This window comes from Notolepis coatsorum (genome assembly GCF_963971535.1).
Source record: "Notolepis coatsorum genome assembly, chromosome: 9".
In the NCBI taxonomy this organism is placed as follows: domain Eukaryota; kingdom Metazoa; phylum Chordata; class Actinopteri; order Aulopiformes; family Paralepididae; genus Notolepis; species Notolepis coatsorum.
The window spans coordinates 87,159,022-87,184,019 of NC_140173.1; the positions used below are offsets into that span (position 1 = coordinate 87,159,022).

Sequence of the window (24,998 nt, forward strand, 5' to 3'; positions counted from 1 at the left end):
CATGCCAGGCTAAAACAGGGTAACGGGATTGGGGGGGATTTCCCCAATGCTAAAATCTGACACCAGGAGAGCATGTGATTTGATTAAACTCCAAGCAGCATAATACCCTGTTTGGCCCATCTTGTACCCCAGCATGTGAATGAGAAGGAAATGATCCCAGCATGAGAAGGAAATAATCAATAGATGGGCAGAGTATGTGGAAACACTATACAAAGACCAGAACAGAACATCAGACACAGGAATTAGTCTAGAAGAGATAGAAAAAGTCCAGATCACGAAAAAAGAAGTTGAAGAGGCTGTGAAGTCACTGGCCACGGACAGATCGCCCGGCGAGGATGAGATCCTTGCTGAACTGATTAAGAACTCTGGTGACCGATGCATCGAGCTCCTTGTGAAACTGGTAAACAACATCTATAACTCAGGAAATATTCCAAATGATTTCCTAAAATCAATGTTCATTCCGATCCCAAAGACCGGAAGAGCCACAGAATGCAACAATTACAGGACTATCAGTTTGATATCTCATGCATCAAAAGTACTCCTGAAAATCATCAAGAACAGAATAGAACCCATAATTGAACATCAGCTCTCGGATAGCCAAATGGGTTTTCGCAAAGGAAAAGGAACAAGAGATGCAATCTGCCAACTCAGAATCATTGGTGAAAAATCGATAGACCAACAGAAGAAGCTGTATATTTGCTTCATCGATTTCACGAAGGCCTTCGACAGAGTTGAACATACAACATTGATGAGAACAATGGAAGAATTCAAAATACCAGTTTCTGACCGAAGAATAATTGCCAACTTATACTGGAGGCAGAAGGCTAATGTTAGAATAGGAAAGGAGAAATCAAGAGACTTCCCGGTGGAGAAGGGTGTAAGACAAGGATGCATCTTGTCCCCTGTACTCTTTAATATGTACAGTGAATCACTGATGAAAAAAGGTCTGAGAGGAGGGAAAGGAGTAAAACTTGGCGAAGAGAACATCACCAATATAAGATACGCGGATGACACTGCTATAGTCTGTAACTGTCAAGAAGATCTACAGGACATGATGAATAAGCTGAATGTCGAATGCAAAAACTATGGAATGTCACTAAACACAAAGAAAACTAAAGTAATGATCATTGAAAAAACACCAGGAACTGTTTGTAAAATACAGGTGGATGGAGAAAAACTTGAACAAGTGAAGGAGTACATGTACCTTGGAAGCTGGATCAGTGAAGGTGGAAGAGCTAACATGGACATTAAGAGAAGAACCGGAATTGCAAAGGGCGCATTCTGGAACCATAAAGAATTATTGAGAAGAAACATAAGTTGGAAAACGAAGACCAGGATTTTGGAAACGTATGTTATGTCAGTCTTTTCATACGGAGCAGAAGCATGGACGCTGAATGAAGAGGCAAAGAGGACTCTTTTGAAATGTGGACACTGAGGAAGATGCTGAAGATAACATGGAAGGATAAGATCAAGAATGAGGAGGTACTGAGAAGAGCGGATATGCAAGGAGGACAGCTGCTGGAGAGGTTGAAAAAGAGAAAGATGGAGTTGTGCGGGCATGTTCTGAGAGGATCCAGCGGGGAGATGTTCAAGAAGGTGGTGATGGGGAAGGTGGATGGAAAGAGAGGAAGTGGAAGACCAAGAAGAGGCTGGGTAGACGATGTCTGTGATTGGAGTGGAGTGAGAGGCGGAGTCACGGAGTTGGAGAGAAGAATGGGTTGGAGAGTGATAGGCAACCTTCGGAACGAAGAAGCCACCTAATGATGATGATGTGGGGAAACTTGGCATGGCCAAACACTTGTCTGACTTGTGAGTTAAAGGGATAGTTTGGATTTTTGGACTCTTAACACTTTGAGACCCAGCCGTGTTTTCTTTTTTACCCCCTTGAATGCCCACATCCACTGTTAACGTTAATATCGCCTAATCTATGTTTTAAATTATGGATATGTGTCTAATCTGCCCGTCGCTTATCAAAGACTCATTTTCCAGTCAACATTGTCGTGGCAGATTGTTTTTTTATCGCTTCATTTCCGTTTTCTAGTATTTTGAAAATCACTCGTTTTCACGGAAAAAACAACACATTCCATGATAATCGCCTTTTACTGGAATATTCTAGACTAGAACGTTGTCATTGTTCGGCCATGTCATGAATCGTTTTCAAAATAAACGCTAGATTATCGATAGTATATGTGTACGCATGCACGCTCTTGTGGCGAGCCGAAAATCGAGTCTCCTATTTCCTGACGGCGCGCACAGTCAAACAGCGATAACACATAATCACATAAAAGCTTATATCTCTGTGAAAACGAGTCTGATTATCCTAATACTGATAACATAGATTCCTTACCTGAGATCAGATGGTATCCAAATGGTTTATTCCAATTCCTGATCGGCATTCGAAAAAATCGATATTTTTATTGATCCACGAGTATACTGTAAAACACATGAGAGATGGCGCCGCAACGAACGGCTGCCTGTCTGTGCGCTCCGTCGAGACTGTGCTTACTTTTGTTAATATTTATAGTTTTTAGAGTTTTGTTTGTACCAACTGTTGGTGCATTTAATGTGTATGACCGTCAGTCACTCATAGACATTGGATTACGGGAAACTTACCAACTGGATTACTCACTGGACCAGCTTTCCGAACCGCAACAATGGCCTGAAGAAATTCTCCGGAGATTAGGACCAGATCCTTTGTTCCTTGATCCCAGGAACAGAGGACCCAGACGGCGAGGAAAGAGAGCTGGAGTCCGTAACAGGCTGAGAACCAGGCGGCACAGGACACCACTACCCAGTATATTGCTAGCCAATGTACAATCAATTGACAATAAACTGGATGACATCCGAGCAAGGATTCAATATCAAAGAGACGTTAGGGACTGCAACGTTCTCTGCTTCACTGAAACGTGGCTCACGCCGGAGGTTCCAGACCACGCAATTCAACCAGCCGATCACTTCTTTATCCATCGCAAGGATCGGACATCAGAGTCCGGTAAACAACGTGGAGGAGGTATTGCCTTCATGTTTAACAAAAATTGGAGCGATCCAACTAACGTGAAGGAATTATCCAACCACTGCTGCCCAGACCTGGAGTATATAACCATCAAGTGTCGTCCTTTCTTCCTCCCGAGGGAGTTAACGGCGATCATCCTGATCGGAGTGTATATTCCACCGCAAGCCAGCAACAACGCCGCGCTCTCCAGACTCCACGACGAGGTAAATAGAATACAAGCGACGAACGTTAACGCCGCCATTTTGGTGCTGGGCGATTTCAATAGCGCCAATCTGAGAAAGGTATTACCTGACTTCTATCAGCATGTGACTTGCAACACCAGAGGCGGTAACATCCTAGATCACTGTTACACGCAATTTAAAGGTGGCTACAAGGCTCATTCTGATAGTGGCTTTGGTAAATCAGATCACGCGTCAATCTTTCTTTCACCAAAGTACAAACAGAGAATTAAAAGTACTCCTGTAGTCTCGCGAGAGGTGCAGAAATGGGATTTGACGTCAGAGGAGACGCTCTGGTCTGTGTTTCACGGCACAGACTGGAATGTGTTCCGCGACACAGATAACATTAATGTCTACACGGAGACAGTGCTGGACTATGTTTGTACTAGGGTGGAAGAAACAATCCCCACTACCAAAATGAGAGTTTACCCAAATCAAAAACCCTGGGTAGACAAATCCGTCCGTGAAGCTCTGAGAGAGCGCACCAAAGCATACAACGACGGCCTAGTGGCAGGCAACATGAATGACCACAAGGTGGCGCGATACAACGTAAGGAGGACAGTGTCAGAGGCCAAACGGCGCTACAGGGATAAAATTGAACTCCAGTTTGAACAAGCTGACTCTAGAGCTATGTGGCAGGGGCTCAAAACGATGACAGACTACAAAGGCGCCTCCCTCAAACTGAACAGTGACATCTCCTTAGCAAATGACCTCAATACCTTCTATGCGAGGTTTGATGCTGGTAATAACAACACCAGCTCACAAGCCACGGCAATGGGGGGGGGGGGGGTCGGCTGCTGATGGAGGCGCAGTGTTCAGGGTAACAGAGCATGAGGTGAGGCGGACCTTTAAAAAAGTGAATATCAGGAAGGCAGCAGGTCCGGACGGCATCCCCGGCCGCGTCCTAAAAGTCTGTGCCGACCAACTGGCCCCAGTATTCACTGACATATTTAACCTGTCCTTAGAACAGGCTGTCATCCCCACCTGCCTGAAGAAGTCCACTATTATCCCTGTACCCAAAAAATCCAAGCCTGCTTGCCTCAACGACTACCGCCCTGTAGCTCTCACCTCCATAGCCATGAAGTGCTTTGAGAAGCTAGTAAAGGGCTACATCTGCTCCTCCCTCCCCATCAACATGGACCCCCTGCAATTTGCATACCGCCCCAACAGGTCCACGGAGGACGCCATAGCCCATGTGCTGCACACAGCAGCATCACACCTGGACAAGAGGCAGGGGAACTATGTGAGAATGCTATTCATCGACTACAGCTCGGCATTCAATACCATAGTCCCCTCCATACTCATAGCCAAGCTCAGGGACCTGGGCTTGGGCTATGACCTCTGCCAGTGGGTCTTGGACTTCCTGACTGGCAGACCCCAGGTGGTGAGAGCAGGCAACTGCACCTCCTCATCCATCACCCTCAACATAGGGGCCCCCCAGGGCTGTGTTCTGAGTCCCCTCCTCTACTCCCTGTACACACACGACTGTGTGGCTCAGCGGAGTAGCAATACAATCATCAAATTTGCTGACGACACAGTGGTGGTGGGCCTGATCTCTGCCAACGACGAGAGGGCCTACCTGGAAGAGGTCAAGGTCCTGGCGGGATGGTGCCAGGAAAACAGCCTCTCCCTGAACGTCAGCAAAACAAAGGAGATGATTGTGGACTTCAGGAGGTCGGGGGTCAAGGACTACAGCCCCCTCAGCATCGACGGGGCACCGGTTGAGAGAGTCAACAGCTTTAAGTACCTCGGAGCCTACATATCCGAGGACTTGACATGGACCACACACATTGACAGTGTTGTGAAGAAGGCACGACAACGCCTCTACTTCCTCAGGCGCCTAAGGAAGTTCCAAGTCAGTCAGAAGATCCTTAAGAACTTCTACTCATGTACAATAGAGAGCATCTTGACCGGCAACATCACCTCCTGGTTTGGGAATAGCACTGCACAAGACCGAAGCAGACTACAAAGAGTGACACGTTCAGCCGAACGCACAATTGGAGGGGGGCTCCCCACCCTCCAGAACATTTACAACAAGCGTTGCAAGGGCAAGGCTAAGAGAATCATTAAAGACTCCAGTCACCCGAACAACTGCCTCTTTGAACTGCTGCGGTCAGGCAAGCGATACCGGAGTCTCAAGGCGAGCACAGAAAGACTCAGAAGAAGCTTCTATCCCCAGGCCATCAGGCTGCTAAACGAACAATGAATGAACACTACACAACAACAACCACCAAACGCACATAGCACACACATCCACACGCACACACTCACTTTAAACAAACACACTGTAGCACCCACTCCACACACTTTATAGCACACACCCACTTTAAACAAACACACTGTAGCACCCACTCCCCACACTTTATATTTATTGATGAAGGATTGCACTACAACTCGTACACCTTACTGTAAATTGTACCTAAAATTGTACCTCATCCCATTTCTGCTTTGCACTAGATAGTACTGTACATTAGTACACTGCATAGTATTGTATATTATATGGTAACTCAGAACATTGTACATATGTCTATACCGAACACTGTGACCTCATTTTTCTTCTTCTAAATTACATGCTATATTATGTTATTTGATACTATCTTGTCTAGCACAGTCTCTGGAGCGTAACAGTAAGAAGCATTTTGTATGAAAGTATTCTGTACTTCTGTATGACAACTATTAAAGAACCTGAACTTGAACATATTCCCCGCTGCTCCGAGAGTCCAGCATGAAGCTGGTAGACGCCGGTTGCATGAGTGAGAAGTAAAACGTGGATTCCGGGTTTTTTCTTCTCATTCATTTTCATTGAGTTCAATCCAAAAGGGTGAATTACCATCTGGGAGACGATAGGGGGTGCTTTTTCACATCTGAGCGCCTGAGGCAGCTGAATGTCCAACGGTAGACTCGCTTGATGCAATATGATTTCATCGCTAATAAAAAATAAAAACGAATAAAACGAATATTCTCGGGCGTGGCATGCAAAGTGTTAAGTGGTATGAATACTTGCTAGTAGTATAGTTGATGCAATGCCATTAGCTTAACTCAGAGTACCGTGGTCTGAGTTCTGGCCTGGTTCTGAGTAAACCGGGAGGCTTCAGACAGGCAGCAAACGAGGTCATGAGACAAAGTGTTATTCCACACAATAACCTGCAGGCAAAAGTTGTAATCATCCACAGCAGAAAACATTTCCTATGCTTCAGAGTGACATGATGTGTTGAACTAGTCTCAGTGTAACGTCACTAAATGCTTCAGAGTGACATGATGTGTTTAACTAGTCTCAGTGTGATGTCACTAAATGCTTCAGAGTGACATGATGTGTTGAACTGGTCTCAGTGTGACGTCACTAAATGCTTCAGAGTGACATGATGTGTTGACCTAGTCTCAGTGTGACGTCACTAAATGCTGGGTCTCGAAGCATAGAAAATGAGGCACGCTGTTTTCTGCTGTGGGTGATTAAAACTTCTGCCTGGTCAGAACTCCGACGACGAGACTCTGTGTGTAAACTGAGGGCACTGCATCAACTATACTAGTATTTCATACCACTTGATGTCCAAAACTCTTGAACTATCCCTTTAGGTGACACTTTCATCATCAAGTATCAGTGACAAGACATGTCTAACATAAAAACACTCAGCCAAACCTGTCAATCTACAATTACTCTGGGGAGAGTGAACGTTGTACTTTGCAAGACTCTTATTGTTACTGTTTTTTATCTGGTATTTTTAGGCCACAGCCCCACTGATATCCAGTACAGTGGAGGAGATTGCGTCTTGCAGTCACCTCTCTCTGTTGGTACTAAAGGAACTATCCGTCTGCTTGGTGGACTGCATTAAAACACCAGGACTTAAAGGAACTGTGAATGAAGGAGGAGGTAAGGCTCTAAAGGGTAAATCCATCTTCAGTGTTCATACAGATGCTTGAAATAAATCATGCAAAGACGAGGCGATTATTCAAACTATATCCCCAATTGTTTTTATGCATGTTTTTCCATGATTCTCATTACCATCATTTTCAAGGTGACATAATACTGTGATGAATCTGAAGAAAATCTCCATATTCCAATAAATCTAACTTTATTTTAAACCTCACATGAAATGCAAAAAAAATTTATTATATAAGATTTGCATTATATCACCAAAATAAATGGCCCATCAATAATTTCTAGCCATTTCAATTTCCAGCCATTTCCAATTCCCCATTACTACTGAATGGACCCTTGTCCCATTAAAACATAAGGAAAAAATATATGTCCCATGATGCTTCAATGAAAAGAGAAATTCTGGATAAAAATACTATAGTCAAACCGGCCGATGAGGAAACCTATTCGGCTCCGTGGTATAGTCTGGCCGAGCACACAAATGAAGAAGAAGACGACAACGGATGAGGGCCACCTAACGTTATATGTATTGATTCTGTTCTGATCGAAGACACATGGAGCCAGATTGGAGTACCTGCTGACAAAGGTAACGTCTATTTTTACCGAACCCCGTCATAAAACATGCTTTTGAAATGATCGCAGTGTCGGGAAACGACCCCCCCCCCCCCCATGGCTTTGTGAAGAAACATATGGTTGTGTTTCCTTTGACCTGGCAATAATATAGGTTTCAGGCGAGCAGTCGCGAGATTTTAGCATATGCACACAAAACACTCTATATCTCACAATCTAGAAAACGGGTTTTATTGTGAAACGGGGCGATTTTTAGCGTGGTATAGCGCACAAACGAAGGTATGTAGAAATAAACAGTTTCGGCCCTGTTGGAGTATAAATAGTGCCCGTCAAATTATTAGGGCTGTCAGTTTATCGCGTTAATTAGATTAATTAATTACACAGCAAATTATCGCGTTATGAAAATTGACGCAAAATTAATTACAGCCGACCTATATTTACTTTAGACAAGTGGCAAATCGGTGCGCTTTTATTTTGAAATCCACGCTTGAGTTGGGCGTATTAAACTTGGCCCATTGAATGACCCGTAGCCTACTTGATCGTCACTTCACACATGCGTCGTCTATCAAACAAAACAAACACACAAAGGAATTAGCTCAGCTGGAACAAGATGTCAGCATCACCCGAGGCGATACTCCTGGGACCTATGAACGGCAAGTTCAATTTCAAAAAGAATATAGATGGGACAGTAAACAAGACCATTGTAATATGTAGCTTATGTCAAAAAGAATTTGCGTATCACCGAAGCTGCTCTAGTCTAACGTATCACATGAACGCTAAACATGTCCAGGCAAGTTGTTCGAGCAGCTCCAGTGTAGCTAACGTTAGCTCCAGAGCAACTCGCACGCTTCGTCAAACCACTCTTGGAGAATTACCGTTAGGCAAACGGTTGAGTAAATCCACCACAGACAAACTAACCAACAGCGTCGCGAAGTGGATAGCAAAATATTGTAGGCCAATAGCTATAGTGGAAGATAAGGGTTTAGCGGAGTCATTTCGAATAGCGTCGTCTGACCCAAATTACAAGCTACCCTCGAGAGCTACAGTGATGAAAAGGATCCACAACATGTATGACACAGAGAGGGAGGCGAGGGAAGAAGTGTTGGCACGGGCTGGCCCAATGGCCCTAACGGGTGATCACTGGACGTCGGTGGGCAATCATAATTATTTGGGTGTCACAGTGCACTTGATCGATACTGAGTGGAAACTGCAATCATTTGCATTAACGGTGACCAAAACTGTGGGCCGCCATTTCGCCGATGCGTGTGCTGAACAGTTCAACACAGTAATAGAGGAGTGGAATATAAAAGATAAAGTCACATCTATTGGGACTGATTCCGCCCGTAATATGATAGCAGCAGCGCGCTATATGCCGTTCCAGCACATGCCATGTGCTGCACACGTGCTGCAAAGAACCATCACAGTCTCCCTTGAGGACAGAAGCCTTGACACCACCCTGGCAAAGTGCCGCAAGATTGTAGGCCACTTCAAGCACAGCCCTGCCAGTACAGAAGAACTGCAGCAGCAGCAGACTGCCCTCGGACAAGCAAAAGAGCCCATGATACAAGATGTATCCACAAGGTGAGACTGTTTAACTACCTGTTGTATGCTTAGGGTAAATTTAGTGTGTGTGTGTGTTTATTTCTTTGTGTTCTGTACAATTGCATCATGCTGCATTAACAACCCCCAGTGGGACTAATAGTTATTTTATTGAATTGGAAGGTGGAATTCGACACTGGCCATGATCTCACGGTACCTGAGGAACCAGGAGGCTGTGACTGCCACTTTGGCCCAACAGAACCACAAGCTGTCCATGCTGACCCCCACAGAGTGTGACAAACTGAAGAAGCTGGAGCTTGTACTTGAGCCCTGCAGGTAAGTGTCTCTCCCTCTCTCTCTCCCCCCATACACCCCCCTCCTCTCTCTCTCTCCCCCATACACACACCTCACACCCCACTCTCTCTCTCCCATACACACACCTCACCCCCCAATCTCCCCCATACACACACCTATCTCTCTCCCATACACACACCTCACCCCCCCCTCTCTCCCCCATACACACACCTATCTCTCCCATACACACACCTCACCCCCCCTCTCTCCCCCATACACACACCTATCTCTCTCCCATACACACACCTCACCCCCCCCCTCTCTCCCCCATACACACACCTATCTCTCCCATACACACACCTCACCCCCCCCTCTCTCCCCCATACACACACATATCTCTCTCCCATACACACACCTCACCCCCCCCCTCTCTCCCCCATACACACACCTCACCCCTCTCTCTCCCATACACACACCTCACCCCCCCCCCTCTCTCCCCCATACACACACCTATCTCTCTCCCATACACACACCTCACCCCCCCTCTCTCCCCCATACACACACCTATCTCCCTCTCATACACACACCTTCACCTCTTTCTCTCTCGCTCTCTTGTTTCACTGCAGGTATGTGACTGAGCTCCTTGGAGGGGAAACCTACGTCTCATGCTCTGTGGTGCTCCCCGCACTCTGCCACCTAAACCGCATCATGGACCTCAACGAGGAGGATCCGGGCTACATGGTAAAGTTCAAGGCCAGCTTCACGAAGGACCTGGACGCACGCAAAGCGACCCTCAACAACAGATGGCTGAAGCTGGCTACAGCCCTCGACCCGCGATTCAAGGACTTGAAGAGCGTACCAAAGGACGAGAGGGATGAGGTGTGTGTGTGAATGAGAAGACCAGTGTTAAGTCCTTAGGCTGTCATGAAAAGTCCTATGCAACTAATTAATTGTCCCTCTTATTAGGTGTGGACCTGGCTTAAAGAGATGCTGCCAGGACCAGAAGCAGACAAAGCTGCTCCACAAGCCACAGAGGACGAGCCACCAGCGAAGAGGACCCTCCTCCTGCTGTCTTCAGACTCTGATTCAGATGAAGTCAGGGTACTGTCAGGACAATTAGACCTCTACAAAGCTGAGCCCAGCATCGGAATGAATGACTGTCCACTGGAGTGGTGGGCAGCTCACGCAAAAGCCTATGGACAGCTGTCTCCTCTTGCTCGCAAATATCTGGCTACTCCTGCTACCTCTGTGCCATGTGAGAGGCTATTTTCACTTGCAGGTCACATAGTCCAAAAGAAGAGGGCAGCCTTACTCTCAGACAATGTAAACAAGCTTGTTTGTCTTAGCAATTGGCTCAAGGAATAGATTTGTCATGCATACAGTAGACCCTGCACTAGACCCTGCACTAGACCCTGCAGTCATGCCCCAGACCCTGTAGTAGACCCTGTAGTCATGCCCCCAGAAACTGTAGTAGACCCTGTAGTCATGCCCCCAGACACTGTAGTAGACCCTGTAGTCATGCCCCCAGACACTGTAGTAGACCCTGTAGTCATGCCCCCAGACACTGTAGTAGACCATGCCCCCAGACACTGTACTAGACCCTGTAGTCATGCCCCCAGACACTGTACTAGACCCTGTAGTCATGCCCCCAGACCCTGTAGTCATGCCCCCAGACACTGTAGTAGACCATGCCCCCAGACACTGTACTAGACCCTGTAGTCATGCCCCCAGACACTGTAGTAGACCCTGTAGTCATGCCCCCAGACACTGTAGTAGACCATGCCCCCAGACACTGTACTAGACCCTGTAGTCATGCCCCCAGACCCTGTAGTCATGCCCCCAGACACTGTAGTAGACCATGCCCCCAGACACTGTACTAGACCCTGTAGTCATGCCCCCAGACACTGTAGTAGACACTGTAGTCATGCCCCCAGACACTGTAGTAGACACTGTAGTCATGCCCCCAGACACTGTAGTAGACACTGTAGTCATGCCCCCAGACACTGTAGTAGACCCTGTAGTCATGCCCCCAGACACTGTACTAGACCCTGTAGTCATGCCCCCAGACACTGTACTAGACCCTGTAGTCATGCCCCCAGACACTGTACTAGACACTGTAGTCATGCCCCCAGACACTGTACTAGACCCTGTAGTCATGCCCCCAGACACTGTACTAGACCCTGTAGTCATGCCCCCAGACACTGTACTAGACCCTGTAGTCATGCCCCCAGACACTGTAGTAGACACTGTAGTAGACCCTGTAGTCATGCCCCCAGACACTGTACTAGACCCTGTAGTCATGCCCCCAGACACTGTAGTAGACACTGTACTAGACCCTGTAGTCATGCCCCCAGACACTGTAGTAGACACTGTACTAGACCCTGTAGTCATGCCCCCAGACACTGTAGTAGACACTGTACTAGACCCTGTAGTCATGCCCCCAGACACTGTAGTAGACACTGTACTAGACCCTGTAGTCATGCCCCTAGACCCTGTAGTCATGCCCCCAGACACTGTACTAGACCCTGTAGTCATGCCCCCAGACACTGTACTAGACCCTGTAGTCATGCCCCCAGACACTGTAGTAGACCCTGTAGTCATGCCCCCAGACACTGTAGTAGACACTGTACTAGACCCTGTAGTCAGTATATTAATATTTGAATAGTCATATTTGGCACTATATCGTCGAGTTGGACGTAGTCTATTAAGCTAATAATAGTCTGTTAATATATAGTGCTTCGTGCGGTGAGAATACTACCGTAGTCAGTACCCAATCGTTTCGGGCAGAGAACTGGCTGCTTATCCAGGGTGGTTGACCCCACGTGAAGCTGCACCCGAGGAGCCCCAGAGCCGACGAGCGAGTGGACCTGTATACCGGATTATTCTGCCGACGACAGCCCGCCTTCCCAGGCACGGATTATGCTTTGTATACTTTGATTATTCCATGGATAAAGACCCCCGACACTGCCGTGTGTTGGAACCCCCCCCCCCTGGAGAGGACGCAAGGTGAGGAGACGCTCTGCAAGACGAGGTCGCTTCACGTCTCTCCTCCGTGGACCGGATGACGCCGGCCCACAAAGAGTCCACCTGCTTTCATCTGTGGTCCAAGGATCGCCGGCGCATTGAACGGCACTACAGTGGGTTCACCTGGGATACCCTTGGCCGGATGAGGCAGCCGGATTCTACCCCCCCCCCCCCCTCCTACTCCTGTCGGCTTACAAGCGACCGGATTAACCCCCCCCTAGTGTGTCCAGTATATAATCATTAAAGTATCATTGCTGTTATTCCCTAAACTATTCCAGGTCGTACTGTACTAGACCCTGTAGTCATGCCCCCAGAAACTGTAGTAGACCCTGTAGTCATGCCCCCAGACACTGTACTAGACCCTGTAGTCATGCCCCCAGACACTGTAGTAGACCCTGTAGTCATGCCCCCAGAAACTGTAGTAGACCCTGTAGTCATGCCCCCAGACACTGTAGTAGACCCTGTAGTCATGCCCCCAGACACTGTAGTAGACACTGTACTAGACCCTGTAGTCATGCCCCCAGACACTGTAGTAGACACTGTACTAGACCCTGTAGTCATGCCCCCAGACACTGTAGTAGACACTGTACTAGACCCTGTAGTCATGCCCCCAGACACTAGCTTGCTGTGGGCTGTTTTGATTTTTGAGGATACTGTAGCTTAGTGTAAACTGTTATTGGCTGTATCAGCAACAAATGTTACCTTATTGAGAGGTATGTTTTCATTCATTTTATTTTATTCAATTTAATAAAATTGATTTCTAAAGCATTCTTCACTTGCAGGTCACATAGTCCAAAAGAAGAGGGCAGCCTTACACACAGACAATGTAAACAAGCTGAAGCTTGTTTGTCTTAGCAATTGGCTCAAGGAATAGATGTCATGCATACAGTAGACCCTGTAGTAAACCCTGCACTAGACCCTGATTTTTGAGGATACTGTAGCTTAGTGTAAACTGTTATTGGCTGTATCGGCAACAAATGTTACCTTATTGAGAGGTATGTTTTCATTCATTTTATTTATTTATTTATTCAATTTAATAGAATTGATTTCTAAAGCATTCTTCACTTGCAGGTCACATAGTCCAAAAGAAGAGGGCAGCCTTACACTCAGACAATGTAAACAAGCTGAGGAATAGATGTCATGCATACAGTAGACCCTGTAGTAGACCCTGCACTAGATCCTGCAGTAGACCCTGCAGTAGACCCTGATTTGAGGATACTGTAGCTTAGTGTAAACTGTTAGCTGTATCAGCAACAAATGTTACCTTATTGAGAGGTATGTTTTCATTTTATTTATTTAATAAAATTGATTTCTAAAGCATTCTTCTTGGTGTATTTAATTGATCAGTCACCTGCCACAATAATGTAATGTCCTTGAATTTTAAATATTTATATGAATATGAAATATAAATATGCGATTAAAATGCGATTAATTAGATTAATTAATTACAAAACCTGTAATTAATTAGATTAAAAAATTGTAATCGCCTGACAGCACTACAAATTATACATACTATTGTCTCCATAGCTATAATATAGAATATACCATGGGTCCGCAAACATCGTGAAAATTGTCAATAATGCTGGCGCCAGGGAGTAAAGATGGAAAAACAGCATGGCAGTCAATGAGTTTAGCATAATTTCTATTACAATCTTTATTTAATCTCGAAAGAACATTTACAATTATGTCGAGAGGTACAATACATAATACAAAAATAATATAGAAACAGAAAAGTAAATCATTTAAACAATTAAAACAAATGGTCGGCTATTATAGATTTAAACTGACCAATGGATACTCAAGTGTTCAGTTTAAAGTGCTTTGCAAAATATTCCATGTGTCGGGGGCACAGAAGCTAAAAGCAGGTTTTCCTAATTCAGTGCAAACTCTGGGGACCTTAACACTTTGATCGCCATGGTTAAATTAATAATTTACCATCCCTCGCCATCTCTATTTGTCTATGGAGAAGTTCCCCTTCTTTGCAGGGCTATAACTTTTTAAATTGTATTGCTAAATTGACATTATCATGGCCCATTCAAAGTCCTATATCTATTGTTCAGGGTGTAGCAACGTTATACTTTTTCATTCACATATTCATACTAAAATATGGTCTAAAGTATAAGTATGTTTTTATCGTTTTCTGCAGCTTTCTTCAGAACTTGATTTATAGCCCCAAATGCATTATATTGATGATCAAATACAGTTTGGTAGCGATCGGTGCCAGATAATAAATTTCAACTGGAGGTACTTCTAGAAGTTACTACGTATCATCTGATGATGACCGGATGGGCGGGGGGTCGTTTATAATTCCGTGGGCAACGTTATATCATTCATCTAGGGTGGGTCATATGATCATCAGAGCAGTTTATATGCAACACGTTAGAAAATAACGCTGCAACTCACCGTGGCTTCCTCGCGCCGTTGGCAGATTAGCATGGAACAGAATTGTTTCTATTATGGGATGGAGAAATGCCCGATCAATTTCCAGGTTGTATAATAGTATATACGTCCAAATAACGTTGTTTGTTGAGTTAGGGCGAGCGATTGATTATCCAGTGTGTTGAGATGGAGTCCTGCTAACGATCGCGAGTGCCCGGACGAAATATGGGTGAGCACTTCCTGTCTGGCGAGTCATTTCCTGTTGGGCGATCTGCCACCAGATGGCGCTCTTGAACCGTTAGAGAGTTGAGTGGAACCCAGCAGTATATCTCAGGTCCCCGGAGGAGAAATATGATTTCGATCACAGATTTTTGAAATATTGATATCAAAGACGTGTTACGGCGTCTCTCGCAGAATGAGCATGGCGAGGAAAGACGTCCTACGGCGTTTTTGGCGACCATAGTGTTAACTGGCTTTATAGTAGAAGCAGCAGCATGTCTATAAACTATGTGTCCATAATCCAAAGCAGAAATAGCTTCAACAAATCCTCCTTCTGCTAAGCATAGGAACATAGGATATGTTTCTGTACAAAAAGCCGACCTTCTGTCACAGATTACTTGCAAGGTTGTCTACATGGCATTTAAATGCACATTTCTGATCAAGCCAGATGCCAAGGTAATTATATTATTTAAAGGTGACATGCATTATAAATGTCATTTTTCAGTCTCTAGCATTGTATTATAGTAATAGGAGTTAGTATCAATGTGTTTTTGTGTCAAAACACCATATTGGCGGATTGCTCTCATTCAGCTCAGACTATTTCCTGCTAGATTTAATTAGGTCATCCTGATTTGAGGCATGTCGTGACGTCACCGGGGCCCTGGGTAAGCGGACAGTGGTGCGATTGGCTCTGTGGTTGGAGCTAATGCCCGCCCACAATCTACCTAGACTACACAGCGAGTGGAAACCACTTCCCGAGGCAGAGTGAAACCTGACACCTCTGCATGCACTCTGCGAGGGAGAGACAGAGAGAGGGAGAGAGAGAGAGAGAGAGGGAAAGAGAGAGAGAGAGAGACCACTGTGCAAACACTCCGCGCGCAGGTCCCCCCACCCCCCCCATTCGGGAGCACAAGCTGCCGCACGGCACACACCCCCGAACGGGAGAGGGAGAGAGTGAAAGAAAAAAAGAAGAAAGAAGGAGAGAGGGAGGGAGGGAGAGAGAGAGGGTAGGGGGAGGCCTTATCAATAACGGACGTTCCTGCTGGACGCACACAAAAAGTGAATCCTCTCTCTCTCTCCCACCCCCCCCCTCTCTCTCTCTCTCTTTCTCTCTCTCTCTCTGTCTACCAGTCGCAGACTGTGTGGGCTGACTGTCACTCAAAGTGCTTATGGGCGGAGCCAGGCCATAACAGCCTGAAATCCTGAGGCTGAAAAAATTATGGTTTTGAGTACTTGATTAGAAATATAAAACAATGCATTTAAAAAAAAAAAAAACATACAGATGTCTTCAATCGACTCACAGGAATTGTGTAAAGTTGGCCGAATAGTGCTAGGAATAGCAATGCATGTCCCCTTTAACTCTCAATAATAGACTAATTCACAGATGAGATACAGTATATGCAAATGTTCACAGATGTTAGAGAAGAGCATGAACTTTGTTTGGTTTGAGTACCAGTTTAATTTAGTATTAAATTAAATGAGACTTGTACATTTTTAATGGGTAGTTGTACAGAGTCAACAACACAATAGACGATAGTGTCACCCGCATAGAGATGATCCTGACAATATCGGAGACAATATCATTCATATAAATAGTAGGGATTAGGGATGGGTACCGAATTCGGTACTTACCGAAACATGTCGGTACTACCGAGTATCGATTCACGTGAGATACCGTAAAAAATAAAATAGAAATAAATTTTTTTACACTTTTTTTTTTAGCAGTCCCTGTCCCCTCCTTTATGTCTCTCTGTAAGAGTAAGCAGTCCCTGTCCCCTCCTTTACGTCTCTCTGTAAGAGTAAGCAGTCCCTGTCCCCTCCTTTACGTATCTCTCTGTAAGAGTAAGCAGTCCCTGTCCCCTCCTTTACGTCTCTCTGTAAGAGTAAGCAGTCCCTGTCCCCTCCTTTACGTCTCTCTCTGTGAGAGTAAGCAGTCCCTGTCCCCTCCTTTACGTCTCTCTCTGTAAGAGTAAGCAGTCCCTGTCCCCTCCTTTACGTCTCTCTGTAAGAGTAAGCAGTCCCTGTCCCCTCCTTTACGTCTCTCTGTAAGAGTAAGCAGTCCCTGTCCCCTCCTTTACGTCTCTCTGTAAGAGTAAGCAGTCTCTGTCCCCTCCTTTACGTCTCTCTGTAAGAGTAAGCAGTCCCTGTCCCCTCCTTTACGTCTCTCTCTCTGTAAGAGTAAGCAGTCCCTGTCCCCTCCTTTACGTCTCTCTCTGTAAGAGTAAGCAGTCCCTGTCCCCTCCTTTACGTCTCTCTCTGTGAGAGTAAGCAGTCCCTGTCCCCTCCTTTACGTCTCTCTCTCTGTAAGAGTAAGCAGTCCCTGTCCCCTCCTTTACGTCTCTCTGTAAGAGTAAGCAGTCCCTGTCCCCTCCTTTACGTCTCTCTCTGTAAGAGTAAGCAGTCCCTGTCCCCTCCTTTATGTCTCTCTCTGTAAGAGTAAGCAGTCCCTGTCTCCTCCTTTACGTCTCTGTAAGAGTAAGCAGTCCCTGTCCCCTCCTTTACGTCTCTCTCTGTAAGAGTAAGCAGTCCCTGTCCCCTCCTTTACGTCTCTCTCTGTAAGAGTAAGCAGTCCCTGTCCCCTCCTTTATGTCTCTCTCTGTAAGAGTAAGCAGTCCCTGTCCCCTCCTTTACGTCTCTCTCTGTAAGAGTAAGCAGTCCCTGTCCCCTCCTTTACGTCTCTCTGTAAGAGTAAGCAGTCCCTGCCCCCTCCTTTACGTCTCTCTCTGTAAGAGTAAGCAGTCCCTGTCCCCTCCTTTACGTCTCTCTCTGTAAGAGTAAGCAGTCCCTGTCCCCTCCTTTACGTCTCTCTGTAAGAGTAAGCAGTCCCTGTCCCCTCCTTTACGTCTCTCTCTGTAAGAGTAAGCAGTCCCTGTCCCCTCTGTCTCTCTGTAAGAGTAAGCAGTCCCTGTCCCCTCCTTTACGTCTCTCTCTCTGTAAGAGTAAGCAGTCCCTGTCCCCTCCTTTACGTCTCTCTCTGTAAGAGTAAGCAGTCCCTGTCCCCTCCTTTACGTCTCTCTCTGTAAGAGTAAGCAGTCCCTGTCCCCTCCTTTACGTCTCTCTGTAAGAGTAAGCAGTCCCTGTCCCCTCCTTTACGTCTCTCTCTCTGTAAGAGTAAGCAGTCCCTGTCCCCTCCTTTACGTCTCTCTCTGTAAGAGTAAGCAGTCCCTGTCCCCTCCTTTACGTCTCTCTCTCTGTAAGAGTAAGGAGTCCCTGTCCCCTCCTTTACGTCTCTCTCTGTAAGAGTAAGCAGTCCCTGTCCCCTCCTTTACGTCTCTCTCTCTGTAAGAGTAAGCAGTCCCTGTCCCCTCCTTTACGTCTCTCTGTAAGAGTAAGCAGTCCCTGTCCCCTCCTTTACGTCTCTTTCTGTAAGAGTAAGTAGTCCCTGTCCCCTCCTCTACGTCTCTCTGTAAGAGTAAGCAGTCCCTGTCCCCTCCTTTACGTCTCTCTCTCTGTAAGAGTAAGCAGTCCCTGTCCCCTCCTTTACGTCTCTCTCTCTGTAAGAGTAAGCAGTCCCTGTCCCCTCCTTTACGTCTCTCTCTCTCTGTAAGAGTAAGCAGTCCCTGTCCCCTCCTTTACGTCTCTCTCTGTAAGAGTAAGCAGTCCCTGTCCCCTCCTTTACGTCTCTCTCTCTGTAAGAGTAAGCAGTCCCTGTCCCCTCCTTTACGTCTCTCTCTCTGTAAGAGTAAGCAGTCCCTGTCCCCTCCTTTACGTCTCTCTCTCTGTAAGAGTAAGCAGTCCCTGTCCCCTCCTTTACGTCTCTCTCTCTGTAAGAGTAAGCAGTCCCTGTCCCCTCCTTTACGTCTCTCTCTGTAAGAGTAAGCAGTCCCTGTCCCCTCCTTTACGTCTCTCTCTCTCTGTAAGAGTAAGCAGTCCCTGTCCCCTCCTTTACGTCTCTCTCTCTGTAAGAGTAAGCAGTCCCTGTCCCCTCCTCTATGTCTCTCTCTGTAAGAGTAAGCAGTCCCTGTCCCCTCCTTTACGTCTCTCTGTAAGAGTAAGCAGTCCCTGTCCCCTCCTCTACGTCTTCTCTGTAAGAGTGAGCAGTCCCTGTCCCCTCCTTTACGTCTCTCTCTCTCTGTAAGAGTAAGCAGTCCCTGTCCCCTCCTTTACGTCTCTCTCTGTAAGAGTGAGCAGTCCCTGTCCCCTCCTTTACGTCTCTCTCTCTCTGTAAGAGTAAGCAGTCCCTGTCCCCTCCTTTACGTCTCTCTCTCTGTAAGAGTAAGCAGTCCCTGTCCCCTCCTTTACGTCTCTCTCTGTAAGAGTAAGCAGTCCCTGTCCCCTCCTTTACGTCTCTCTCTGTAAGAGTAAGCAGTCCCTGTCCCCTCCTCTACGTCTCTCTGTAAGAGTAAGCAGTCCCTGTCCCCTCCTTTACGTCTCTCTCTCTGTAAGAGTAAGCAGTCCCTGTCCCCTCTATGTCTCTCTGTAAGAGTAAGCAGTCCCTGTTCCCTCCTCTACGTCTCTCTCTGTAAGAGTAAGCAGTCCCTGTCCCCTCCTTTACGTCTCTCTCTGTAAGAGTAAGCAGTCCCTGTCCCCTCCTCTACGTCTCTCTGTAAGAGTAAGCAGTCCCTGTCCCCTCCTTTACGTCTCTCTCTCTGTAAGAGTAAGCAGTCCCTGTCCCCTCCTTTACGTCTCTCTCTGTGAGAGTAAGCAGTCCCTGTCCCCTCCTTTACGTCTCTCTGTAAGAGTAAGCAGTCCCTGTCCCCTCCTTTACGTCTCTCTGTAAGAGTAAGCAGTCCCTGTCCCCTCCTTTACGTCTCTCTCTGTGAGAGTAAGCAGTCCCTGTCCCCTCCTTTACGTCTCTCTGTAAGAGTAAGCAGTCCCTGTTCCGTCTTTTCAAGGGATTCACTCCCTCAATGCTCTGGAACCTCAGCCTACAAACCTCATGGCCTGCAGCAGTGAGATGCTTGGCTACAGGAGACTTTTCATCCTGATTTCCAATGTTGCTCTTATGTTCAGAGACTTGGGTCCTCATTTCTCTCTGGATTTGACCAACAAAGCAGAATCCACATGAGTACTAAGAGGTGGATTAGGAGTAGTCTCCTTACCTCGAAATCCTCCAGTTTTACTTTCTAGATTCCCTTGCCTTTCCTTAGCTACATGTAGAGCCATATGAAATCCGTTTTATTATTTTCCAAATTCCATTTTATTTTTTCCCAAATTCCATTTTTTCCGTTTTAATATTTCAGAATTCTGTATTTTGCTTTTTATGCTCATTTTACCATCAGAAATAGTGTCTAATAAGTGGGAATGAATAAATGTCCACAATTGAATAAGATATAACAGTCCATTTAATGTTTTTAAGTGCTGCAACTCAGAAATACAGTTCAATTTTACACAATATTTTTCAATTAATATTGTGACAAAATAAAAATACATATTTCAAGTGTAAACAATAGATACAGCTAGCTACTACTGACATTATCACAATGACAATGTCAGTAACCTAGCTATATCTATTATATTGTGATGAAATATAGTAATGCATAATTTAGGCACCTTTAGTTTAGTTTATTTCGATTATAAAGGACAGTGTATAATGACAATCGTTTGCATTAAACAAATGGATGAGTGCACCAGATTTAGCAAGAAGCTATCATTTCCATCTATAGTCCTATGTACTGTAACGTTTCATAGCTATTTAAGTTTATTTAGATTATAAAGGGCTGTGTATAATGACAATCGTTTGCATTAAACAAATGGATGGGTGCACCAGATTTAGCTAGAACTTCTAGAAGCTATCATTTCCATTTATAGTCCTATAACGTTACATAGCTATTTAAGTGAATGAATGAATGAATGAAAACTTTATTTAACAGATTGCAGAATGGGTACAATACAGTACGGCTCAATACATACAATTGTTAAGGGGATGCAGACCTGAGAAAGACGTTTGTCTTGTTTCCATCAGGGTCCCCCATTTTCAATTCATATAGACATATATGACATACATGACATACAGATAGTCAGTACTGCTACATCTATACATTTATGACATACCAGATTTGCAAATACAGTACTGTTTGTGATACAGAAGGAGTCAAGAAAAGGGAGTATATACATTTGACGTAGAAACTGTACATTGGAGGTTGGGTGGGGGGGGTTGGGTACATTGGGATATTGACAACCATACTGGGTAATTTACATTGGAGGTGGTTGGGGGGGGGGGCGGGGGGCATACTGTATAAACAAGTAACACTGTACATTGAGGGGGGGGGGGAGGAGACACTGTACAAACAAACACAATTGTACATTGAACTATTGACAAAACCATACTAGGTAAATGACTGTACATTGGAGGGGGTTGGAATGATTGGGTTAGGATATTTACAGGGGCCAGTGTTGAATTGCAGTCTCCCGTAGGTGTCCCTTGAGAGAGGTTTTGAAAGTGGGTAGTGATCCACATTCCTTTACAGCTTTGGGTAGGGCGTTCCACATTGATGTGGCATAATTGCGAAACGTGTTTAGTCCCTTATTTGAGCCGAATCTGGGTTTGACATGATTTGTGGAGCTCCCTCTGGTGTTGTGATCGTGGTATTCACTGACCTTTGGGAAGTATTTTGACATGTACATGGGTACCTTGGTCGTGTAGTGTATCTTGTAGACCAGGCCCATTGCAAGTTGTTGTACTCTGTCGTCTACTCTAAGCCATCCTAGGTTGTCGAAGTGGGCAGGGGTGAGGTGGGTTCTAGGAGTAAGGTCAAGCAGTAGTCTGACCAGTTTGTTTTGAGATGTTTGTAATTTTGTTTTTAGCGCCTTTGAGGTGCTTTGGTACCATGAGGTGCAAGCATAGTCGTAGTACCCCTGAATGAGTGCTCCTGCCAGAGTCTTCAGGGTGTTCTTGTTTACCAGAGAGGAGATCCGGTACAAGTGCATTTAGTTTATAAAGGACAGTGTGTAATGACAATCGTTTGCATTAAACAAATGGATGGGTGCACTAGATTTAGCTAGAAGCTATCATGTCCTAACGTTATAGCTATTTAATCACAATAGTGTCGCAAGTGTTTTTGCGGGTCCAGTCCACGGAACGTTGACAGAATTAGCAAAACACCTTATCACCGGAGGCATAAAAGTCATTAGGATACTGTTCTGCTCTGAATTGAGGGCTTATTGTGGATTTTTTTAGCTTCTTGACGATGTTAACACTGAAGCAGCCAGACGCTTGAGCACCGCTTGTGTTGTGTGTAACACGCTGTAGAGTCCCCGCCTCCCCGGTCGCGTGTGCACCAAACGTTCCACCCAAAAACGAAATTTCAGTCCAGATTAGGCCAAATTCTGCAATATTCCACGTTTTGCAGTTGATTCCATTTTTAATGGTTAATTCCGCGATTCCGTCCGCGATTCCGTGAACGCGGATTTCATATGGCTCTAGCTACATGTACAGTATTGGAGGTATACATGTAGTTGTGTGTACATGTGCAGTAATGGAGGTGTACATGTAGTTGTGTGTACATGTACAGTATTGGAGGTGTACATGTAGTTGTGTGTACATGTACAGTATTGGAGGTGTACATGTAGTTGTGTGTACATGTACAGTATTGGAGGTGTACATGTAGTTGTGTGTACATGTACAATAATGGAGGTGTACATGTAGTTGTGTGTACATGTGCAGTAATGGAGGTGTACATGTAGTTGTGTGTACATGTACAGTAGGGGTGGACGGTATGGTCTAAAATTTATATCACGGTATAATTTGAAGCATAGACGGTAACGGTATATATCACGGTATCATCGTTTTTGATAAAAAATAATTATTTTATTTTATATAATTTTATTTTTTTTATAAAATATATATATTATATAATTAGACTTGTACTTGTATTATCTGTGAGACATCGCCACCACGCAACAAGCTCCACTGTCTGTGTGTACTCTAGTAGCCTCCAGCTACGGCCAGGATTCACCGGAGCTGCACCTGGACCTATACTCTAGTAGCCTCGAGCAGAGCTACGGCCAGGATTCTCCGGCGCTGCACCTGGACCCTATTGTATTGGTATAACGTTAGCAAGCCCTCAGCTCGAATACGCATCGAATCAGTGTTATAACTTATAAGACATTGATATCAGGAGCTATCTGTAGCTACTGCTAGCCGGATATATAACGTTAATACAACGCCTCAGTGAATTATTTAGTTCAATGGGACATTTCGTTTTGAACGGTGAACTAACTTGCGTTAACGTGAGCTAACAGCTAACGGAGCTATCATACACGTCTCTACTAGACTTGATGGAGCGTTTGTTGATGTCAGGAGCTATTGGTAGCTGGCCGACTAGATACCGTTCGGTTAGACAATGCCTCATCATGTATTAAACTAAAAGTGAATAGTTGACTTGGTCATTTTGTAACGGTAGCTAAGCTAACGTTAGCTCAGGGAGTGCCGTGTCCCGTCCCACTAGACTACTAGACCCGTGTTTACATGCGTGCGGGAGGGGCTGGCACGCCCACTGCGCGAAGCCTCCTAAATAACTTTTTCCAGTTCGCACATATCTATTATCTATGACTAATTCTATCTATTTTTAGGGGCAAATGAGAGTGAAATAGTCGCGCTGTGGTTACATGACGTCATTGCTATTTTAGAGCTGCACTACCGGTTACACGGTATAGTCAAAATCCATACCGTAGAGCAAATTCATACCGTTTATACCGTTTATACCGTCCACCCCTAATGTACAGTATTGGAGGTGTACATGTACACTTGTTATTTTATAGCCTTATATAATAAGTCCAAACCTTTGTCTAACATCTCATCAAGCAGAATCAGCAGGAACATTGTCCTCCTTCCTCTCCACCATGCACTGCTGCTGGGATGTTAGTGGAGGAGGATGCTTTATGACAACGTGGTAATGGATCAGACCACCTGTAGTCGATACTGATCACATGTAGCTAGTATCAGCCTGATAGTGGTGTTGGGTATAGGATCTGTGCATCCCTATATATTGGTTCAGCGTGTTGTTACTTTCCTGTTAAGAGAGTAGTGTGAAATAGTGACCTATCTCTTTGTTACTTTCAAAAGCAATGGTTACAACAAATTACATTTAAATGATTGTATGCCCTTCTTTCTAGACTCCATGGCCTTACAGCTGTTTATCTGTGAAGAGGAGGTTCCCCCTGAGCAGCAGGAGAGGAGCCCCAGTCTGGTCCAGGAGGAGCCAGAGCTCCTACAGATGAAAGAGGAACAGGAGGAACTCTGGATCAGTAAGGGAGAGGAGCTTCCTGTCTCTGTGAAGAGTGAACATGATGAAGAGAAACCTCAGTCCTCACAGCTCAGCCAAACCCAGGACACAGAGCCCCTCCAGATTAAAGAGGAACAGGAGGAACTCTGGATCAGTCAGGAGGGAGAGGAGCTTCCTCTAACTGAGACTGGTGACTGTGATGATGACAGTTCTGGAGCTGAGACTGATGACTGTGATGACAGTTCTGGAGCTGAGACTGATGACGGTGATGATGACAGTTCTGGAGCTGAGACTGATGACGGTGATGAATGGAAGGAGAGTGGAGGTCCAGGTTTGATGGCAGTAAAACAAAAGAAGACACAGAAAATACAAATGTTGTCTAACAAGCCTGGGTTCAGCAAGAAGAGAGATCTGAAGATACATGTAAAAAATCATACCGGAGTGAAACCATTTAGTTGTTCAGTTTGTGAGAAAGGGTTCAGTATGAAGGGAAATCTGAAGAGACACATGATAACTCATACTGGAGAGAAACCATTTAGTTGTTCAGTTTGTGAGAAAGGGTTCAGTATGAAGGGAGATCTGAAGACACACATGAGAACTCATACTGGAGAGAAACACTTTCTTTGTTCAGTTTGTGGGAAAGGTTTCAGTATGAAGGCAGCTCTGAAGAGACACATGATAACACATACTGGAGAGAAACC

General features: G+C 45.4%; 1 protein-coding gene across 1 annotated transcript in view; it reads left to right on the plus strand.

The window, feature by feature from the left end:
* Positions 1 to 24,998, plus strand: part of LOC311234691 (uncharacterized protein) — a gene marked incomplete at its 3' end in the record, with an annotated part of 68,439 nt that overhangs the window by 23,002 nt on the left and 20,439 nt on the right. Inside the window, exons 5-6 of the mRNA XM_084321934.1 lie at positions 6,955 to 7,099; positions 24,188 to 24,639. Of these exons, the coding sequence (XP_084178060.1) occupies positions 6,955 to 7,099; positions 24,188 to 24,639 (597 nt within the window). The remainder of the gene's footprint in view (positions 1 to 6,954; positions 7,100 to 24,187; positions 24,640 to 24,998) is intronic.